General features: G+C 48.4%; 6 protein-coding genes across 6 annotated transcripts; 3 read left to right on the forward strand and 3 right to left on the reverse strand.

The window, feature by feature from the left end:
• Nucleotides 1-1,278: 1,278 nt before the first annotated feature.
• On the forward strand, nucleotides 1,279-5,179 carry F4813DRAFT_382321 (cysteine proteinase; the record flags this gene model as incomplete). Its single annotated transcript, XM_049245787.1, has 8 exons — nucleotides 1,279-1,411; nucleotides 1,492-1,639; nucleotides 1,698-2,160; nucleotides 2,226-3,168; nucleotides 3,223-4,475; nucleotides 4,528-4,842; nucleotides 4,894-5,017; nucleotides 5,067-5,179. The coding sequence occupies 8 exons, from the start codon at nucleotides 1,279-1,281 to the stop codon at nucleotides 5,177-5,179; spliced, it is 3,492 nt and encodes a 1,163-aa protein (XP_049096844.1).
• A 981-nt stretch (nucleotides 5,180-6,160) lies between these two features.
• On the reverse strand, nucleotides 6,161-6,934 carry F4813DRAFT_392135 (uncharacterized protein; the record flags this gene model as incomplete). The annotated part of the gene is made up of 2 exons (XM_049247249.1): nucleotides 6,161-6,409; nucleotides 6,512-6,934. The coding sequence occupies 2 exons, from the start codon at nucleotides 6,932-6,934 to the stop codon at nucleotides 6,161-6,163; spliced, it is 672 nt and encodes a 223-aa protein (XP_049096845.1).
• A 1,179-nt stretch (nucleotides 6,935-8,113) lies between these two features.
• Nucleotides 8,114-10,526, forward strand: F4813DRAFT_368789 (uncharacterized protein). The gene is made up of 7 exons (XM_049244349.1): nucleotides 8,114-8,588; nucleotides 8,645-8,685; nucleotides 8,742-8,912; nucleotides 9,004-9,131; nucleotides 9,195-9,615; nucleotides 9,670-9,866; nucleotides 9,955-10,526. Exons 1-7 carry the CDS (start codon nucleotides 8,391-8,393, stop codon nucleotides 10,254-10,256), a joined length of 1,458 nt encoding a protein of 485 aa, XP_049096846.1. The 5' UTR covers nucleotides 8,114-8,390; the 3' UTR covers nucleotides 10,257-10,526.
• A 1-nt stretch (nucleotide 10,527) lies between these two features.
• Nucleotides 10,528-11,160, reverse strand: F4813DRAFT_368790 (uncharacterized protein). The gene is made up of 2 exons (XM_049244350.1): nucleotides 10,870-11,160; nucleotides 10,528-10,780 (listed from the first exon to the last, which is right to left on the reverse strand). Exons 1-2 carry the CDS (start codon nucleotides 11,118-11,120, stop codon nucleotides 10,723-10,725), a joined length of 309 nt encoding a protein of 102 aa, XP_049096847.1. The 5' UTR covers nucleotides 11,121-11,160; the 3' UTR covers nucleotides 10,528-10,722.
• Nucleotides 11,161-11,165: 5 nt separating this feature from the next.
• Nucleotides 11,166-13,847, forward strand: F4813DRAFT_368793 (V-type proton ATPase catalytic subunit A). Its single transcript, XM_049244351.1, has 6 exons — nucleotides 11,166-11,364; nucleotides 11,495-11,534; nucleotides 11,604-11,625; nucleotides 11,694-11,827; nucleotides 11,898-13,462; nucleotides 13,560-13,847. The coding sequence occupies exons 1-6, from the start codon at nucleotides 11,356-11,358 to the stop codon at nucleotides 13,614-13,616; spliced, it is 1,827 nt and encodes a 608-aa protein (XP_049096848.1). The 5' UTR covers nucleotides 11,166-11,355; the 3' UTR covers nucleotides 13,617-13,847.
• A 206-nt stretch (nucleotides 13,848-14,053) lies between these two features.
• F4813DRAFT_368796 (uncharacterized protein) lies at nucleotides 14,054-17,095 on the reverse strand. Its single transcript, XM_049244352.1, has 2 exons — nucleotides 16,498-17,095; nucleotides 14,054-16,435 (listed from the first exon to the last, which is right to left on the reverse strand). The coding sequence occupies exons 1-2, from the start codon at nucleotides 16,765-16,767 to the stop codon at nucleotides 14,501-14,503; spliced, it is 2,205 nt and encodes a 734-aa protein (XP_049096849.1). The 5' UTR covers nucleotides 16,768-17,095; the 3' UTR covers nucleotides 14,054-14,500.
• Between the last annotated feature and the right edge of the window lie 20 nt (nucleotides 17,096-17,115).

The following is a 17,115-nucleotide window of genomic DNA, read 5'->3' on the forward strand; positions in this document are numbered from 1 at the left end:
TTTTATACCTACCTTTACCAACTTGAACTCTTTTTAGGTATAGAATACGCAGATGGGTCGTCTATTCTTTGTTTGTCTCACTAGTAGCCCTATCCTCTAGATGAAGAAATCCTTACTTGCTGCCTCGGCCATGTGGGTGCTTACCGTAGTAACGTCATTGCCAATTGAGAAAGGTATTGGCGGGGCTTTTACAATAAGCACGTCGTTTAGTCAGCTACGGCGTAGAAGTCTCTAACCTAGTAGAAAGTCTAATGTACATTATCATTCTAGAAGAAAGCAGTAGTTCCACTCGGAAGTACGAGCAGTTACAAAGTATAGGCTACCTACCTTCTAAAGCATTAGCCCGCGTCGTAAGGTTTAGGATGTTCAATGTTCCTTACCATCAATACTGCCATAGGTACATATGTACTAACCTAGGTATGTACAGGTAGTGTAGAAAAAGCATCTCTCAGTAACGAATCCGTCCAGTTCCCCCCGCCGCGCCTTCTGCTCCGCGCTCCAGGCTGCCTTATCCAAAAAAGTACGCTGCTACCTGTACACGTATGGACCCGAGGTGTCACAGCCCACTTTCTACTCCCATCTAGCGCTTGTTGGCCTGGTAAGTCGATGAAGCAATTCTGTACTAGAGCTTCACCTCCGTTTTTCTTTCCTTCAGATATTTCTCCTTCCTCCAATCTACATTTTACCAACCTGCGCCTAGTCGCGTAACTTCATTAACCTCTAGTTCTGGTTCTAGCTCACCCGACTGCTCTTACTGCAGCGGCTAGTAGTGAGCTGCGCTGCGCCGCCTCTCCTGCTATTTCTTTCCACGCCACCCGTCGTAGCCCCGCTGTGTGTGCAGCTGGACCTCGACTACATTTTTATCCTGCGGGTTTGGGAGGACCATTCAACATTGAGCCAGGAAGTCGGCAGCAGAGATTGTTAGAGATAGTATTAAGCAAACCATAGGCAACCATGGTAAGCTCATATCTCTGACTAGCACTATTGAATTACTTTTACTACCTACTTTTACTACTACTACTACTACTCTCTCTCTCTCTCTTCCAAAGAAACGCCACGCGATAGCCTCTTTATTGAACAATCTTTTCCTATTCGTGCGCGCCCTACCTTACCTAGACCTTCCCAAGCCAACTCTAGGCCAACCCTTTAATTCCAATCAAATCTCCGATGATATAAACTCCGACCCAACTTATTTACTTCCAATCACGAGTCTAAAGTCAGCTAACGGTATTCTTCGCCTATCAGAGCTACGATCCCGAAATCCACTCGCCGAACGAGATGGTGGTAGACACCCAGGACGAGATGGTCGTCCAACCGACCCTAAACGAGAAAGATCAGGTCACAGAGATCAATCCAGAACAACTGGACAACGATGCTGAGAATCTCGAGAGCGCTCTCTTGGCCACCGATTGTGCGTATAAGCCCTAGATAGCATTAATTAGATACATTTACCTCAGAAAGGATTCCCACTAACAAATGCTCCCATTCTAGTTGAGGCTATGAAAGAGATAGTGCTGTCACCTCTCCTAGACGAACCTAAGATTGTAGAAGATGTCGTCAATACATGGACTGTACAAAATTGGAGGACACTCTCTAAGAAGGAGCACGGCCCCGTATTTGAAGCCGGCGGGCACCCATGGCAAGCACCTATCAGATACCCTTACTCGAAGAGCTAGCTTGCTGACTTGGCTGAGCAGGCGAATTCTCCTCTTTCCGTTTGGAAATGGCGTAGACCAGTCCTCGGTATATCTTGAACATGGCTTCCCAGATGCCAGTAGTATACCTGAGGACTGGAGCTGTTGTGTACAGTTCGGGTTGGTCATGTGGAATATCAATGACCCATCTCTCTTCTGCCATCATACAGCCCATCACCGCTTTACAAAGGAGGAGAGTGATTGGGGTTTCACGCGGTTCCTCGAGTTAAGGAAAATGTTCCAGCAACCATGGGATAATTCTGGCCACCCGCTCGTCGAGAACGACTCCGTCAATATCACCGCCTACGTCAGAGTGGTCGAAGATGAGACTGGCGTGTTATGGCACAACTTCAATAACTACGATTCTAAGAAGGAAACCGGTTATGTTGGTCTGAAGAACCAGGGTGCTACATGCTACCTTAATTCGCTATTACAGTCGTTATTCTTCACAAATGCTTTTCGAAAGGTTAGATGAAAGCTTCTAAAGAGGAATCTATCTAGTAGGAAAGAAGGTGCACTAACATGTTTCAGGCCGTTTACGAAATCCCGACGGTGGAAGACGCGAGCATAACTAATAGCGCTTACGCCCTCCAGAGACTATTTTATCAGCTCCAAATTTCAAATCAGGCCGTGAGTACCAACGAGCTAACGAAGTCATTTGGTTGGGACACACGACATATCTTTGAGCAACAAGATGTGCAGGAACTATCCCGCAAGCTGATTGAACGTATGGAGGAGAGGATGAAGGGCACCGCAGCTGAAGACGCTCTCCCACATATGCTCAGCGGGAAGATAAAAACGTACGTTTCCTGCATTGACGTTGAATATGAGTCCAGCCGGGTTGAAGACTTCTGGGATATTCAACTCAATGTCCGGGGAATACCAAACCTTGAGGAGAGTTTCAAAGATTATATTCAACAAGAGACTCTTGATGGCGACAACAAGTACTGGGCAGGCGATGAGTTCAAGTATCAGGATGCTCGCAAAGGTGTAATATTCAAGAGCTTTCCCGAGGTATTACATCTACATTTGAAGCGGTTCGAGTACGACATCCAGCGCGATACGATGATGAAGATCAATGACCGTTTTGAATTCCCCGAGGCTCTAGACCTGAAGTCTTACCTTGACCAGGATGCAGACAAGTCCGAGCCGTGGGTATACAAACTGCATGGTGTCCTGGTGCATAGCGGTGACTTGAATGCGGGCCACTACTATGCCTATCTTAAGCCCAACAAAGACGGCTGGTTCTACAAGTTTGACGATGACAAAGTCACAAAGGCAACCATTCGAGAGACACTGGAGGAGAATTTTGGGGGTGAATACCCAGCCTCGTTTTTGCAGTCTCGCACAGGCCTCCAAAAAAAGTCTCCGATCATGCGTCAGATGAGTGCGTATATGTTGGTCTATATCCGAGAGTCTCGGTTGGATCAAGTTTTGACGCCAGTCAAGAACGAAGATTGCCCGCCACATCTCCGTGAGTTTCCTCGAGTAACTTAAGTCAAGGATTAAGCTAATTTATTATATTTAGAAAAACGTCTGGATGAGGAGGCAGCTGCACGTGAGGCCAAGAGAAGAGAACGCGAAGAACAACAAGATAAGCTTCCTGTTAAGGTTATCACGGAAGAGACGTTCAAGCGTCACGGTTCCACCGACCTTACGAACTTCGACTCTAACCCTGATGAAGATCCAGCAGCCCCTAGGCTCTACACCCCACGAAAGGATGACGATATCTCCAAATTTATTCTTGAGGGTCTTGCCAATAATGACAAAGAAGCTGCCAAGAGAATTCGCGTGTGGATTATGGTAAATCGCCAGAACAAGACCACTAGACCTGATCAGCCGATTATGAACATGCAGGCGAAACTGAGGAATATTTATGAAAATATGATCCCGGCAAATAGAGACTATGCCCTGAGATTGTGGGCGGAAGTTGCAGACGAGGTTGATGCTGAAGGGCGAGCTATTTGGCCCACATATCAGAGCAACATCAACGCCAACGATGTTCTCATTAAGAACGACCTGATTCTTCTCTTCTTGAAGCATTTCGATGCTGAGAGGCAAATTCTCGAAGGAGTAGGTCACATCTATGTAAGCAGGGAGAAGAAAGTTGAAGATCTAGTGCCCGTGATCGCCAAGAAGATGGGTTGGGGTGACAAGTTACCCTCGGGAGAACAGTTGGCTATGTGGGAGGAGATTAAGCCAACAATGATCGAGAGTCTTAAGGCGAAACAAACCTTGAAAGCTGCCGAGCTTCAGGACGGCGACATCATATGCTTCCAGAGAATCGCCGAGCGGAAATCGGGCGAACTTCTTGGGAAGATCCCTCGTCTTGGAGATAAGAACTCAGAGGAGACGCCTAAACGATGGGACCGATATGATGACGCTAAGGGATTTTACGACTTCCTCTGCAACAAGCGAGAAGTTCGCTTCGATCCTCATCCTCGCTGCGAGAAAACTGATTACCAGAGCTTTATTCTTACACTAAGCACAAAAATTACTTACGATCAACTTTCGGAGAGAGTAGGCGAGGAGTTGGGCGTAGATCCTACTCATATCCGCTTCTTCACGGCCAACGCTTCCACGGGAAGTCCCAAGGCGGCAGTAAGGAGGGCTGTCAGTCAAAACCTCGGTACCATACTGAATCCAAATAACTACACCCAACAGACGTTGCAGATCAAGCCCAACTCTCTTTTCTTCGAAGTTCTAGATATGAGTCTTGCAGAATTAGATACGAAAAAGAATGTTAAGGTGACTTGGTTGAGTGAGGGCATGACGAAGGTCGTGAGTTTTTCAAGATGTGTATATGGAATATATCTAACCAGGATTTTTCTAGGAAACATTTGATATCTTGGTAAATAAGCAAGGGCACATTGAAGATCTTGTGCAAGCCTTCTTAAAGAAGGCGCAGATCAAGGACGAAGGCGAGGGTAGTCGAATTCGGGTTTACGAAATTCATCACCACAAATTTCACCGGGAACTCGTGCCTAACTACCCAGTTCTTAGTATTAACGACTACACCGACGTGATAGCGGAACGAATTCCGGAGGAGGAAATGGGCGCTGATGAAAGGGATTTTATCAAGGTCATTCATTTCCAGAATGACGCCAGTCGGGTCCACGGAATCCCGTTCAAATTCCTCCTCAAAGAGGTACGTGCATGAGCATATATAATAAAGAGAGGCACGACTAATTTAGACCAGGGCGAACCCTTCTCGGAGACAAAGAAGCGACTAGAGAACCGGACAGGCATCAAGGGCAAGGCTTTCGAAAAGATCAAATTCGCAATAGTGCGACGATTCCAGAAGCCGGCTTATATCAACGACGGTAAGGGATTATGCCACAGTAATTGCGAGGCGCAACTAACATGACATAGAAGATGTGCTTTTCGATGAGGGAGGCACCATAGAAGACGACGTCGTGCTTGGGCTGGACCACCTGGATCGTTCAAGAACAACGCGGAATGGGGGAGAAATGTTCCTCAAGTAGATCCTCCTACATATTTCATTGAAGCCTACTATGAGGAGTACGAATGTGCTCCCTGTGTCCCCCTGGGGGCCAATTAAGTATCGCGGAAGGAACTCATTGAGGATCCCGGCCGATGATTGATAACCGACGACCCGGATATACCTTTTGTATTAAGTAGTTATTGGGTTTCTGTGGCGCTTTTTTCTCATCCACGAAGACGTGCAGGAGATTCAAAGCACACGGCGAGAAAAGCAAAGAAGGATCAACCATGGGGCAAAGGTCAATTGGACCCCTTAGTACAGCGTGGTTAGTCGGACAAGACAGTACGGGAGGGCGGTCATATAGAAACGTGTCCGGGGCAAATCGGACAAGCTTTAGGGGCAAGTTAAGGCATCTCTCTATGGAGCAGCACGGGAGTTGCAAAACTGGTGGTGGACTTTGACCTGGGCATTGAATTCGTGGATCTAGACGCGAAATGACCGCAGGGTCCGGGCAAAGTTGGGGCCTACTCTACATACAATCGAGTTCCATCCTTTACGGGGCATGCGTGAATAGAGTTGTTGTATAGAAAATTATCTGCGTGCGTACATGCGAAAGCTCCTTTCTTTGACTTTTTCTCTGAGCTATAGTATTGTGCGATGCGATAATGGATGCAATAGGGGCAGACTAACCGAACAGGACTTCGTTATACGCTATGAAAAACTTATCCCTATTCTCCTATTCTCCTATTCTAAACAGTTGCATGGTTTGTCACTATTAAGAATCATTACTACTCCCGAAATAAACTGAATAAGTGCCTATGCAGTTTATTCATTTCCTCTGCGGTTCTTTGTTAGCTATATGCTCGAAAAGGTTATGGTGTGCTTCTACGAAATTTCTACTTACTCAGTTAGTGGCCGTAGGGTCGGTCAACCAATAACACAGAGTTACGGCAAATAGGCAAGTAGCCTAGGTATCACTCGTGCGCGTATGTTTCCTTCGTTCATTCATTCATTCATTCATTCATTCACCACGATAACCGTCTTCGCCGGGCTCGTCATCCTCGCGCTTATACTCGTAGACGTACTTGCCCTCGGTGGGCGTTGGGCCGAAGCCGTAGGGATAGCGCTCGGCGTCGTCGACGGGAGGGTGATCCCGGTCGTGGTCTTGGGGCTTGTTGTAGAGCCTTCGGCCGCGCTTGGTGGTGCTGGAGCTGGTGGCTGACGTCTTCTTCTCCGGGGTTTGGGGGGCGAGGACTTCGCGAGGTGCGTTCTATGCTTCCTCGCTGGTGTCGTTGCTGGTGCCTGGTTTGGTGGTGTCCGAGTTCGCGTTGCTGAAGGCGATTTCCATGTCTGCTAGGGCAGATGTGAAGACCGTGTCGAATAGGTCTTTGTTGCTGTTGTTGGCCTTGCTTTTTGGTAGGGGTTTGGGCTGGGCTGAGACGAGAGGTTGAGATGGTGGTTTGGGCTTAGCCTTGGGCATTGCGACGAAGCCGAGACTAGACAAGATCTCGGTGTCGGAGTTGTTCTCCTGGTCGCTGCTGCTCTGGTCCGGGACCTGCTGTTCGTTCTCCTGTTCGCGCTGGCGGGCTATCTTGGCTTGCTGCTTGCAGGCGTCGCAACACGCTTTCGAGTCCTCGCTGCGGAAAACACCCGCGATCTGGACGCCCGTTGAGCAGCGTCCGAGGCGCCTAGCTTTGAGAGCTTCGCGACAGTACCGGTTGCGCTTCTTCGAGCCGAGGATAGATTGGCAGTTGGTCGTGTGGCACTTGGTGTGGTAGTGGTATTGTTTACACATGGTAGACTATTGGGAATAGCTTCTCTGATTAGAATTTGGCTTGGTATCGCCGATGAGAGAAGAAACGGCGAGAAGTGTGTATGACAGCGTAGCAAGTGGTATGTTTGTTATGATACGGAATTCCAAAAACACCACTACGTTTAGATCGCACAGGTAAATATCACTGGTGTTGACTGGCAACGGCGCATATGTATTGCCTTTGTTGCCAGGATAATTAGCGCAGCTAGTAGCAAGGCAACATAGCGCCTCTGGTCCTTGCTGCTGCCATGTCTGCTTTGCGGACTTTGGTCATTTTACTTTTATTGCGTTTACTCATGAATAGTTGCGCGGATACCTGTGTTTACAACAAGATAGGAGTTGTATAAAATGCTATGAGAATGGACAGCCTTTTCTTATATCGTTCTTCGCCCTCTTCTACCGACATAGGGGATGCACAATTATATTATCTCCCTACTTACAAAGGCTGGTTTTATATCAGGTAGGTATGTAGGTACCTAGGTTTGTATTATTCAGGGGGCTATATTCTTGTACTATAGAGTTGATATATAGTAATATAAGAGGATAGATATATACAGCCCCTGAATATCACCAACCTACACAGACAGTTGAAAGATAATATTTAACATATGAGCTTGTAATACATATCAATTAATCATTTAACTAGGTTAGATACAACTCTTGCCAAGATATGATTCATAATATTTATGTCTGTCAGTAGAGACATGTTATCATCGTGTCCGCGTCTTACACTAGCGGTCTATAGTTGTGCTTGTGCTTATAAATTCGCCCACACGCATGACCCTAGTACCTAGCTTCGTTACCTCAAGCTCGTTCTCGTCTTTGCTTAAATAACCCTTAAACCAAAAGTTCCTATTGGGAGTTGACAAAAGTTCCAATGCGTAAAAATAGGATACTGCATAACGTTGCAAAACCATGCGGATGATGTCACGATGTATGCAGGACTTTTCGGAATAGCTGCGTGGCTAATCTCGGATAGGTAAAGCCTAACTTCCTATTCGGGACCAGCTCGCCTGTTATGCTGAAGCCGAAAGCTACATGTAGTGAGTTAATGCACGGTTTATAAGCAGTTGGCTCAACTTGACCTTCGCGCTCGCTCTATTCGGGTTGTATTAGTTATCAAGTCATTGTATTACAATCTCCAGGGTTGTAATTGGAAACGAAGCCGTGAAGCCGTGAAGCCGTGAAGCCGTGAAGCCGTGAAGCCAAGACGGGGCTTATTGCCCATCCATGCTGGATCCCTTCGGACTTATCGTGACCCCGTCACCATTGCACATACACCATCTCGTATAAGCAAACCGCTTCTCCGCATCTTCTATCCAACCAGCTGCATATTACTTATGAGATTTGTCACCATATAGAAGGCCGGATTGTGACGGGCGAGGGTCTAGCATGGGTTTGAGATATAAGATAGGTAGTTATATAAAGTGAAGAGCCCATGAGCTTTTCTATTTTCCCCCTGCGAGTTGCTCGAAGCAATATAAAATTCATCAAACTTCCAACCTATAGGAATTTAGTAAATATGGCAACGGCACACACTATCCAAATTACGCCCGAAAATACTGGGCTATGGAAGATTCAACAGGATGAAGCCTCGGCCGAGAAGGCTACTGAACTGTTGCAGGAGGACCTTGATGTAGGTCGAGCTCTAATTAATCATGAAAAGAAACACAGCTCTAATCCGAGGCTTAGAAACACCATGTATTCTTCAATGATATGGGCTACCATAATCAGTAAACCCCCGTCGTATATTTCGTGACTTAGACGGAAGCGTTGACCTATTCCTCAGTATAAGTCATCAAGTCCTAGCCCTATATGGTACAGGCGCCTCGCCCGAGCTTCTGAAGAAAGGTTACGATGTCAATAAGACGTACCAAAGGCCAGCTAAAAAGATCCGTGAGAATGTCGTCGAAGAGCTCGGGGACTGGGAGAAAACTAAGAAGTATCTTGGGAAAGGCGGGTAAGTCGAACATGAGAATGGATGGGGTCGTTTCATTCATCCGGACTCCTGGTAGCTATTGCCACATGATTAGCTGACATCCTAGTTGAAGATATTACAACGAGTTCCTAGCCTTTTTTCAAAACGAGATCGATAAACTGGGCTGGGAGAAGACACTTAGTGAATACATGTTCAGGGGCGATGAGAGAAGTGAAGACATGCTGTTTCGAATGGTCGCTGGTAAGCTTTATAAAGGACATTATCTTATTCTTAGTCGATGTCATATGTTGATACTTGCATTAGGATTATTTCACCCCATAATCCAGCTAATGTACGGCGTCGAATGGAAACAACCTGCCATAGTAGCCATGGCTCTGGCCCAAGCAGCCGTCCATAAAGATGACCTAAGGAAGTTCCTATATACGACCGAAGAGGCCGCTAAATCAAATACAGAGCCCATGCCCAGCATCGAGAGCCTATTAAGGGAAGTTAAGGCGAACGAAAAGCTCTCCACTTCTATCCATGGCACAGATGAACCAACTAAAATTAGTAAGGGCATCTTTGGTAAAGCATGGGACGAGATTGTCGAGCTAGCGAGCAGGGTGAAGGTCAAGCCGGAAGAGCTAGACGAGAGGAATGCCGAGATGTATCACATATCCGTATACGAAGGTGCCTCGGCGGCTTTCTATCCTGGCAAGGAGCCCAAGTTCGACTTCTTCATTATGTATGTCTTCTTACCCACCCTTCATAACTTAAGTGGTTTACTCACGGCAGATAGGCACCACATCAACATCAACCCCATATACATCATCTTGAATGGCCTAGACTGGATCCCGATCGAAAGTAAAGTGAGGCTCCTCGAATGGAAAATACGACTCGACCTCGTCCAGTACGCAGCCAGAGGCTGTCCACCTTTTGAACTCGATAATATCGCCGCATACGTCCCGCGTGCTGGGAAACTGACTTCGGTAGATGGTACGCATTTATTTACAACACATGGCTTAAAGCACATTTTTATCAAGTTTAAACTAACTAACTAACTAACTAAACTCTGATATAATAGAACAACTCGCTCTAATGCACACCCGAGAAGAAGACGGCCACGGCATCAAGCTCTTCCGCGCGGTCAGCATCGGCCAGACCCTAAGCGAGAAGTACGAGGACAGGCCATGGATTAGGATCAAGGGGGACATGTGGACTAGGATTGGCCACCTCGTTGTCGACTCGTTCCAGACAGAACCACACTGGGTACGCGGTGCCGGCGAGGATGAGGCGTGGGATGTTATTCCGGATCGGGTGGATGGTGCTAATGGTGTCAATGGTAAGAATGGGATTTCGGATAAGCTTGATCAGGTACATCTTTAGTTTGGGTGAGACAAAGGAGCTGGGGAATGGGAGGGAGAGTATTTGTTGGATTGTATTATATTGTAACGAGTATTATAATGACGCCGCTCCGTTGTATTAGTTGTAGGATGTTAGGTCTATAGGATGCTTATACCGAATACTTTCTTATGTAGGCAATATCTGTTTATCAGTGCAAGGTATAATGCAAGGTATAATTCTAAAAACGGGGGAATTTCGGTCAAGAGGCTGCACAGGTGGTTGGTTACTTGTACTTGTACTTATACATACTTGCGACTTCCTTCGTGTCGGCTGTAATTACTTATAATCAACTACATCTCCCGGATACAACGGATACAACGTACATGTGCGCATATAAGTAAAGCATAAATGAAGCATAAGCAACCTTGTCGAGTTTACAACAAGATTCCAGATCCGACTACCATTGACCTCGTCAAAGACAACTCCTCACCAAGAGAGTTTAGACGGTTTACACCGCATAACGCGTTTGCATGCTCGGCCTCCGACCGACGCTGCGGGCCCGGCCTGTACGTATTACATATACATATGCACGAAGCCCCCTTAGGCGTTACTCAATGGAGCAATCGCGTTACTGACACTGGCTCGTTGCTCAAAGTCTTTAGTGGAGCTGATTGAGCGGCGGGGAAACCACGGCCAAAGTACAAGTCCGGGTTCAAGTCGACCGGTCACACCTACCTCGAGCCCTGCGCAATTTGCGTCACCTAGCAGCTCCGATAGCCCTGGCAGAGCCGCTAAAGCCACAGGCCTAATAGCTGAAGCTGCTAACCAACCACTACCACCCAGCCCGCTGCTATCACCAGCTACCACTAATACTAACACTAACACTAACACTAGCACTAACACCATAGCCACCACTGCCACTACTGCTGCCACTGCTGCCACTGCTGCCACTGCTGCCACTGCTGCCACTGCTGCTACTCCTAACATCATCACAACTACAACTACAACTACAACTTCAACCTCTACCACATCGACGCCGGTCTCGTCACCCCCAGCTTCGCCCTTGCCAGCTCCTACAATATCTATCTCTCCTGTCTCTCCAGCTATAGAACCGCTTTCTGCACCGAAAGAGACTCCCAAGATGGCTCCGGTAAGCCTAGCTATCTCCCGCCACCTCCAATCTGCAGCAAAACTTGCAACAAAGCAACAAAGCAACTAGCTTAACTTAACTTACCCTACCCCCTTGCAACTTGGATATCTAACGTCTCTTGTGCATCTAGTCAGCGAAAGCCACAAATGGCGAAGAAGCGCTCAATAGTGGTATGTAGATCTACTGTTTATATACGCTGTTGTCTGTCTAATGAGCTGATCACTTTTGTATACGTGCAGGCAAGATCTACTCCGTATCCGGGTTCGTAAACGATGCACCATGTCTACTTATAGCCTCCGATCACAAAGCTGACATATTAACCTAACTAGACCCGTCGTGGTGGCCGAGGATATGATAGGAGTTGCCATGTACGAGCTTGTAAGAGTCGGTCACGATAACCTGGTCGGTGAAGTCATTCGAATCAACGGCGACCAAGCTACCATCCAAGTTTATGAAGAGACCGGTGAGTGCTGCTCAAGCATCTCGCATGCCAATTCTAAGCAAGAGGATATAAAATTAATATTAAAGCGTAGCTGGTATAACTGTGGGCGACCCCGTCCAAAGAACCGGTAAACCTCTTTCCGTCGAACTCGGTCCCGGCTTATTACACAACATCTACGATGGAATTCAACGACCCCTCGAGAAAATCGCCCAGCAGTCTAACAGCATCTATATCCCTCGCGGTATTTCGGCGCCTGCTCTTGACCGAACCAAGAAGTGGGAGTTTACACCAACCTTGAAGGTCGGCGACCACATCTCCGGTGGTGATGTCTGGGGATCCGTCTTTGAGAACTCTTTCATCAAGGTACACAAGATCCTACTTCCGCCACGAGCAAGAGGAACTATCACCAGAATCGCCGGAAAGGGTGAATATACCGTGGATGAGAAGATTCTCGAGGTCGAGTTCAATGGCACCAAGACCGAGTATGGCATGATGCACACCTGGCCCGTCCGTGTTCCGCGACCCACGACCGAGAAGCTCTCCGCCAACAGGCCTTTCATTGTCGGCCAGCGAGTTCTGGATGCCCTTTTCCCTAGTGTACAAGGCGGTACTGTGGCTATTCCCGGTGCTTTCGGTTGTGGCAAGACTGTCATTTCGCAGTCCGTCTCCAAGTTTTCCAACAGCGACGTCATCGTGTACGTTGGATGTGGTGAGCGAGGTAACGAGATGGCTGAAGTCTTGAAGGATTTTCCTGAGCTGTCTATCGAGGTTGAGGGCCGCAAGGAGCCTATCATGAAGCGAACCACCCTGATCGCTAATACCTCTAACATGCCCGTCGCCGCCCGAGAAGCTTCCATCTACACGGGTATTACTGTCGCCGAGTACTTCCGTGACCAGGGCATGAACGTGGCTATGATGGCTGACTCGTCATCTCGATGGGCCGAGGCCCTGCGTGAAATTTCCGGCCGTCTCGGTGAAATGCCTGCCGACCAAGGTTTTCCTGCTTACCTTTCCGCTAAGCTGGCCAGTTTCTACGAGCGTGCAGGAAAGACGAGCTGTCTAGGCTCCCCCGAGCGCGAGGGCAGTGTCAGCATCGTCGGTGCCGTCAGTCCTCCGGGTGGTGATTTCTCCGATCCCGTTACCAGTTCGACACTCAGTATCGTCCAAGTGTTCTGGGGTCTCGACAAGAGACTTGCGCAGCGGAAGCACTTTCCGTCCATCAACACGTCGTTATCATACAGCAAGTACACGAACACGCTGGACAAGTGGTACGAGAAGGACTACCCCGATTTCCCGCGGTTACGTGACCGCATTAGGCAGCTTCTATCAGACTCGGAGGAGCTGGACCAGGTGGTGCAGCTGGTCGGTAAATCAGCGCTGTCGGACCCCGACAAGATCACGCTGGACATTTCGACACTGCTAAAGGAGGACTTCCTGCAACAGAATGGATACTCAGATTACGACCAGTTCTGCCCTATCTGGAAGACGGAATGGATGATGAAGCTTATGGTCGGCTTCCACGACGAGGCGCAGAAGGCTGTTGCACAGGGCCAGAGCTGGTCCAAGGTACGTGAGGCTACGAGTGACCTCCAGGCGCAGCTGCGAAGCCTCAAGTTTGAGCTCCCGAGCGAGGGACAGGAGGCTATTAGCAAAAAGGTAAGCAACCCAGTTCACAAAGAAGAGCTCGTTCCTATTAGACGGGGATGAAGTTTCACATGCGTAATGAGTTGTACGATGCTAACTTAGTTTACAGTACGAGGCCATCCAGCAGACTATGCTGGACAAGTTCGCCGCAGTTATGGACGAGTAAAGCGGGAAAGGGGACCTGTAGTTTATCCGAACGTTATACGAAGTACTTTTTCTCTTGAGGTGCTATCGGTATAGTAGTGTGTGTGTGTGTGTACATAGAGAATAGGAGATAGGTCTTAGTCCGTGGGCATGCTAAATGCCATCGGCTAACTAACTAACTAACTAACTAACTGAGCGAGCCGAGCTAAACGAGCAGTGTTAGGGTACTGTTACCAATACAATTGAATTGCTACTTGTACTTTCTGATAGTTAGTTGTGATTATGGCTAGTTTGCTTCTGGGAGGATTTGCTCTGCTAGTCGCTTTTCTTGTTAGGGACTTCCTCTAACTACGAGGCATACGAGTCGAACCCAAAGAGAAATCGTAGACGAGGTGGACTTTACGCATAGCATATTCCGGCTATCACAATATAGATGTTCAGACCTTAAAGACGCGAGAAGTAACCGTCCTGGAGAAAAAGTCTTATTCGACATGATCGCTCACGTCATATCCTGCCTTTCTGTCTGTTTGCCTGTCTCTTATTGCACAACCACCTAGGTTAGCCATCCAGCCAGCCAGCCCTCGACCCTCATCAAGCTGTTATTCATTGATACACGTTTCCCTCGCTTACACACGCAAAGCGCCAACTCCAGAAACATACATAGGCACACACACACACACACACGCACACACACGCTGTACACAAAAACCGCTATTCGAAGATTTTACAAAACAACCTCGGCTTTCAGCTGAGGTCCCCCCCTCCAATGCCATTTTTGACCAACTTCTTTTTATTTTATCGCAAGACACATAGATTGCGTCTTGTGAAATATTCGCAAACTTCTGTAGCTCTTGTCATGTCTTGCCTCTTGATGAAGTCTCGTATTACTGGTGCCCTCCAATGGGTTTATATGTCAATGAGTGGCTCTTCTGCATCAGGCGGTCTCTCGTTACCCCTCTCGCCTTCCGGTGATCGATCCTGACCCCCCGACCCCTCACTAGCGGTGGCAGTGGCAGTGGCGGTATCACTATCTCCGCCCTGTTCTGTATCATCTAGTCTCTCAGATTGCTGAGCCGCAGCTGCGGCGGCAGCTTCGGCCTCCTCCCGTCGTCTACGTTCGGCCCGCGCCTCGGATTCAACTTGCGCAATATGCCGCTCGGCAACTCCTGGAGCGATACTAGCAAGAAACAGGATACCAGCACGTTCTAACCTCCTAACTTGGTCCATCAACCAGTTGGCATTCTCATGACGTCGCTGTTGCACCAGCCTGGCTGCCGTATCAGCCGGGTGTAGTTCCCTTTGCTGTTGTCCACCATCCGCCGCACCATTTCTGCCCTGGATGCCCCTATCTCGTGCGTCTACTTGTACTGCTGCGTCCTCGTGGCCGTCGGCTGGAGGTATCAAGTTCTCCAAGCGTTGGCGGAAAGGGACCCACAGTTGATTCAAAAGGCCAGTGCGGGCGAGAAGCATGATGACTGCGGCGCCAATCATGAAAAAGAAACGAGACCAGCTAGATCTTGGCGATGAGAATAGCCAGATGAAGAAGCCGATACGAGCGACCAACCAGATATGCGGCCATAAATGAGCTATTCTGATAGCCTGAATTTGTGGGTTGTCTGCACGAGCTACAGCATGTCCTATATGTGGCATCTGAAGGGGCTGAGGTAAACCATGCTGTTGTTGAGCCTGGTGTTGCTGTGGCTGAGTAGCATTATGTCCTCGGTGGTCACCTATGAGACTTCGTCCGGCTGGAGGCATTTGCGGTTGGGTTGGCGCTGGTACCTGCGCCGTATATTGCGGATGGAAGGCATTGGCAAATATAAGTGGATGTTGTCTCTGCGCAAATGGTACACTCATAGGTGGGTTTACGGGTCGAATTGGAGGGCTGAAGTATGTCTCTAAGCCGCCATTGAGCAACAAGGCACGAGGTCCACTAGGGGAAGATAAGATATAGACCTCTGGTGTGTTTTGAGACGAATGCGTATGATTTTGGTGTACAGGCAGGCTTCTGGATTGACCGGCTGCTCTAAACGGATCTGGTGTAGCAGTAGCGCTGCCTGCTCGAGATGGAATCAACGGCGTAGTAACCCCAGGCGGAATAGGATACTGAGCTTGGCCGGTTGCAAGGCCTGCTAGGGAAGAGCTGCTAGCATTCCTACGCATAGCATCAGCCATGACCCGAGTTGCCGCGTTAGTATCCGCAGCTCGTAGAGCATCCTGTGCTTCATTGTCGTAAAGTTGGCTCCCATTCGGAGTAGAGCGTGCTTGAGAAGCCCAAGCATTTCCTGGTCGCTGTAATGGATTCGCAAATGTTTCGTTGTAAGTTATCCGCCAGTGTAATCCATTAGAATCGGTTCTCTCACTGATTGTGGTACGCGTCATCTCTGCCTGGAACGGCGAAGCTATCCTTCCAGGTGTATTCACTCCCGGTGTTCCCCTTGCGCTAGTAGTAGGTATATCCTGCGCCCCTGGCGTAGCCGTTCGTTGGTTATGGTCGCGAGCTCCCACATGAGCATTCAGGGCTCTTACCCACTGGTTATACTGCTGCGGAGAAAGGCCAGGCGGAAGGACCATTGGCTGGCCTACAGCCGGCATCCCAGGAACAGGCCTTTGAGAACCAAAGCTTAGGCCTTGGTAATGAGGGATTCCAGTGCGCGCCTGAGGGTCGGGTTGGAAAGGATTAGTGTTGGGATGCAGCTGGTGCTGGGAAAGAGGGTTGACCCCAGTCGAAGGTTGACCCGAAGTAGTGCTTTGGTTTGGAGGAGTTGGCGTAGACGTTGGTCGGCCATCAGAAAGATCTCGTAACACTAGATGTAACGTCTGGTGATCCGTAGAGCGCAGCTATATCGAAATATTCGTCAGCCGAATTTCCCTCTCTCGGAATTTAACAGTTAGACACATACCGCTTCCTGACCGAAGATGTCAGTCATTGTCTCGTTATCACGGGCCAACAAACGGCCTCTGTGAATGAGACGCTGCGCCTGGTCGGCAGGTTTAGTGCTAACAACATCTCGGATGCGCTCCTTTAGCTGTTTAACAGTGGTACCTATGGGAAGCTTCTGGAGCGCTAGTGGTTGCGGTATGCCTACAGAAGGCGATAGGATTTGCAGGGTAAAGGTCTCCGAGTTGGAATCAGCTGGAGAGTTTGCTGGGGGTGCTAAGTCGGACGCCATCGTGGTTTAAAGGATAGTGGGTGAAAACATATCAGGCAGACAAAAAATAAAAACCGTTACGGATTTCCCGCAACAGACACGTAGCTTGTTGTATTGTGGTATTGTGGTACTGTGGTATGTAATGTTTGCAAGACGGACACTATGATGTATGTTTAGAAGAGAAAAAAAGAACGGGAAAGAATTAATTAAATTAATGGAGTAGCACTAAGTTTAGACTTGATAAATAGGGAAAGAGGAGAATAGAGGTCAAATTTGAACAATGAAGTAGGGAAAGTGCTGTTGGGCTTGTCGTCGTCGGCAAGAGGCAGCGGACTATGAGACGAGGGACTATCAATGCAAGCTGTTCAT

The sequence above is a fragment of the Daldinia decipiens genome, assembly GCF_022478715.1.
Source record: "Daldinia decipiens strain CBS 113046 unplaced genomic scaffold F4813scaffold_33, whole genome shotgun sequence".
Lineage (NCBI taxonomy): Eukaryota > Fungi > Ascomycota > Sordariomycetes > Xylariales > Hypoxylaceae > Daldinia > Daldinia decipiens.

Excerpts from the sequence above, each read along its gene's own strand:
- F4813DRAFT_368790 (XM_049244350.1), bottom strand. The coding sequence starts at position 11,120 with ATGGTGTTAGTGCTAGTGTTAGTGTTAGTGTTAGTATTAGTGGTAGCT. Across the intron at positions 10,781-10,869 it reads TCAATCAGCTCCACTAAAGA|AGGCCGGGCCCGCAGCGTCG; the intron begins CTTTGAGCAACG and ends TGTAATACGTAC.
- F4813DRAFT_368789 (XM_049244349.1), top strand. The coding sequence starts at position 8,391 with ATGAGCTTTTCTATTTTCCCCCTGCGAGTTGCTCGAAGCAATATAAAA. Across the intron at positions 8,686-8,741 it reads GATATGGGCTACCATAATCA|TATAAGTCATCAAGTCCTAG; the intron begins GTAAACCCCCGT and ends CCTATTCCTCAG. Across the intron at positions 9,616-9,669 it reads AAGTTCGACTTCTTCATTAT|GCACCACATCAACATCAACC; the intron begins GTATGTCTTCTT and ends CACGGCAGATAG.
- F4813DRAFT_368796 (XM_049244352.1), bottom strand. The coding sequence starts at position 16,767 with ATGGCGTCCGACTTAGCACCCCCAGCAAACTCTCCAGCTGATTCCAAC. Across the intron at positions 16,436-16,497 it reads ACATCTTCGGTCAGGAAGCG|CTGCGCTCTACGGATCACCA; the intron begins GTATGTGTCTAA and ends ATTTCGATATAG.
- F4813DRAFT_368793 (XM_049244351.1), top strand. Across the intron at positions 11,535-11,603 it reads CGAAGAAGCGCTCAATAGTG|GCAAGATCTACTCCGTATCC; the intron begins GTATGTAGATCT and ends GTATACGTGCAG. Across the intron at positions 13,463-13,559 it reads AGGAGGCTATTAGCAAAAAG|TACGAGGCCATCCAGCAGAC; the intron begins GTAAGCAACCCA and ends CTTAGTTTACAG.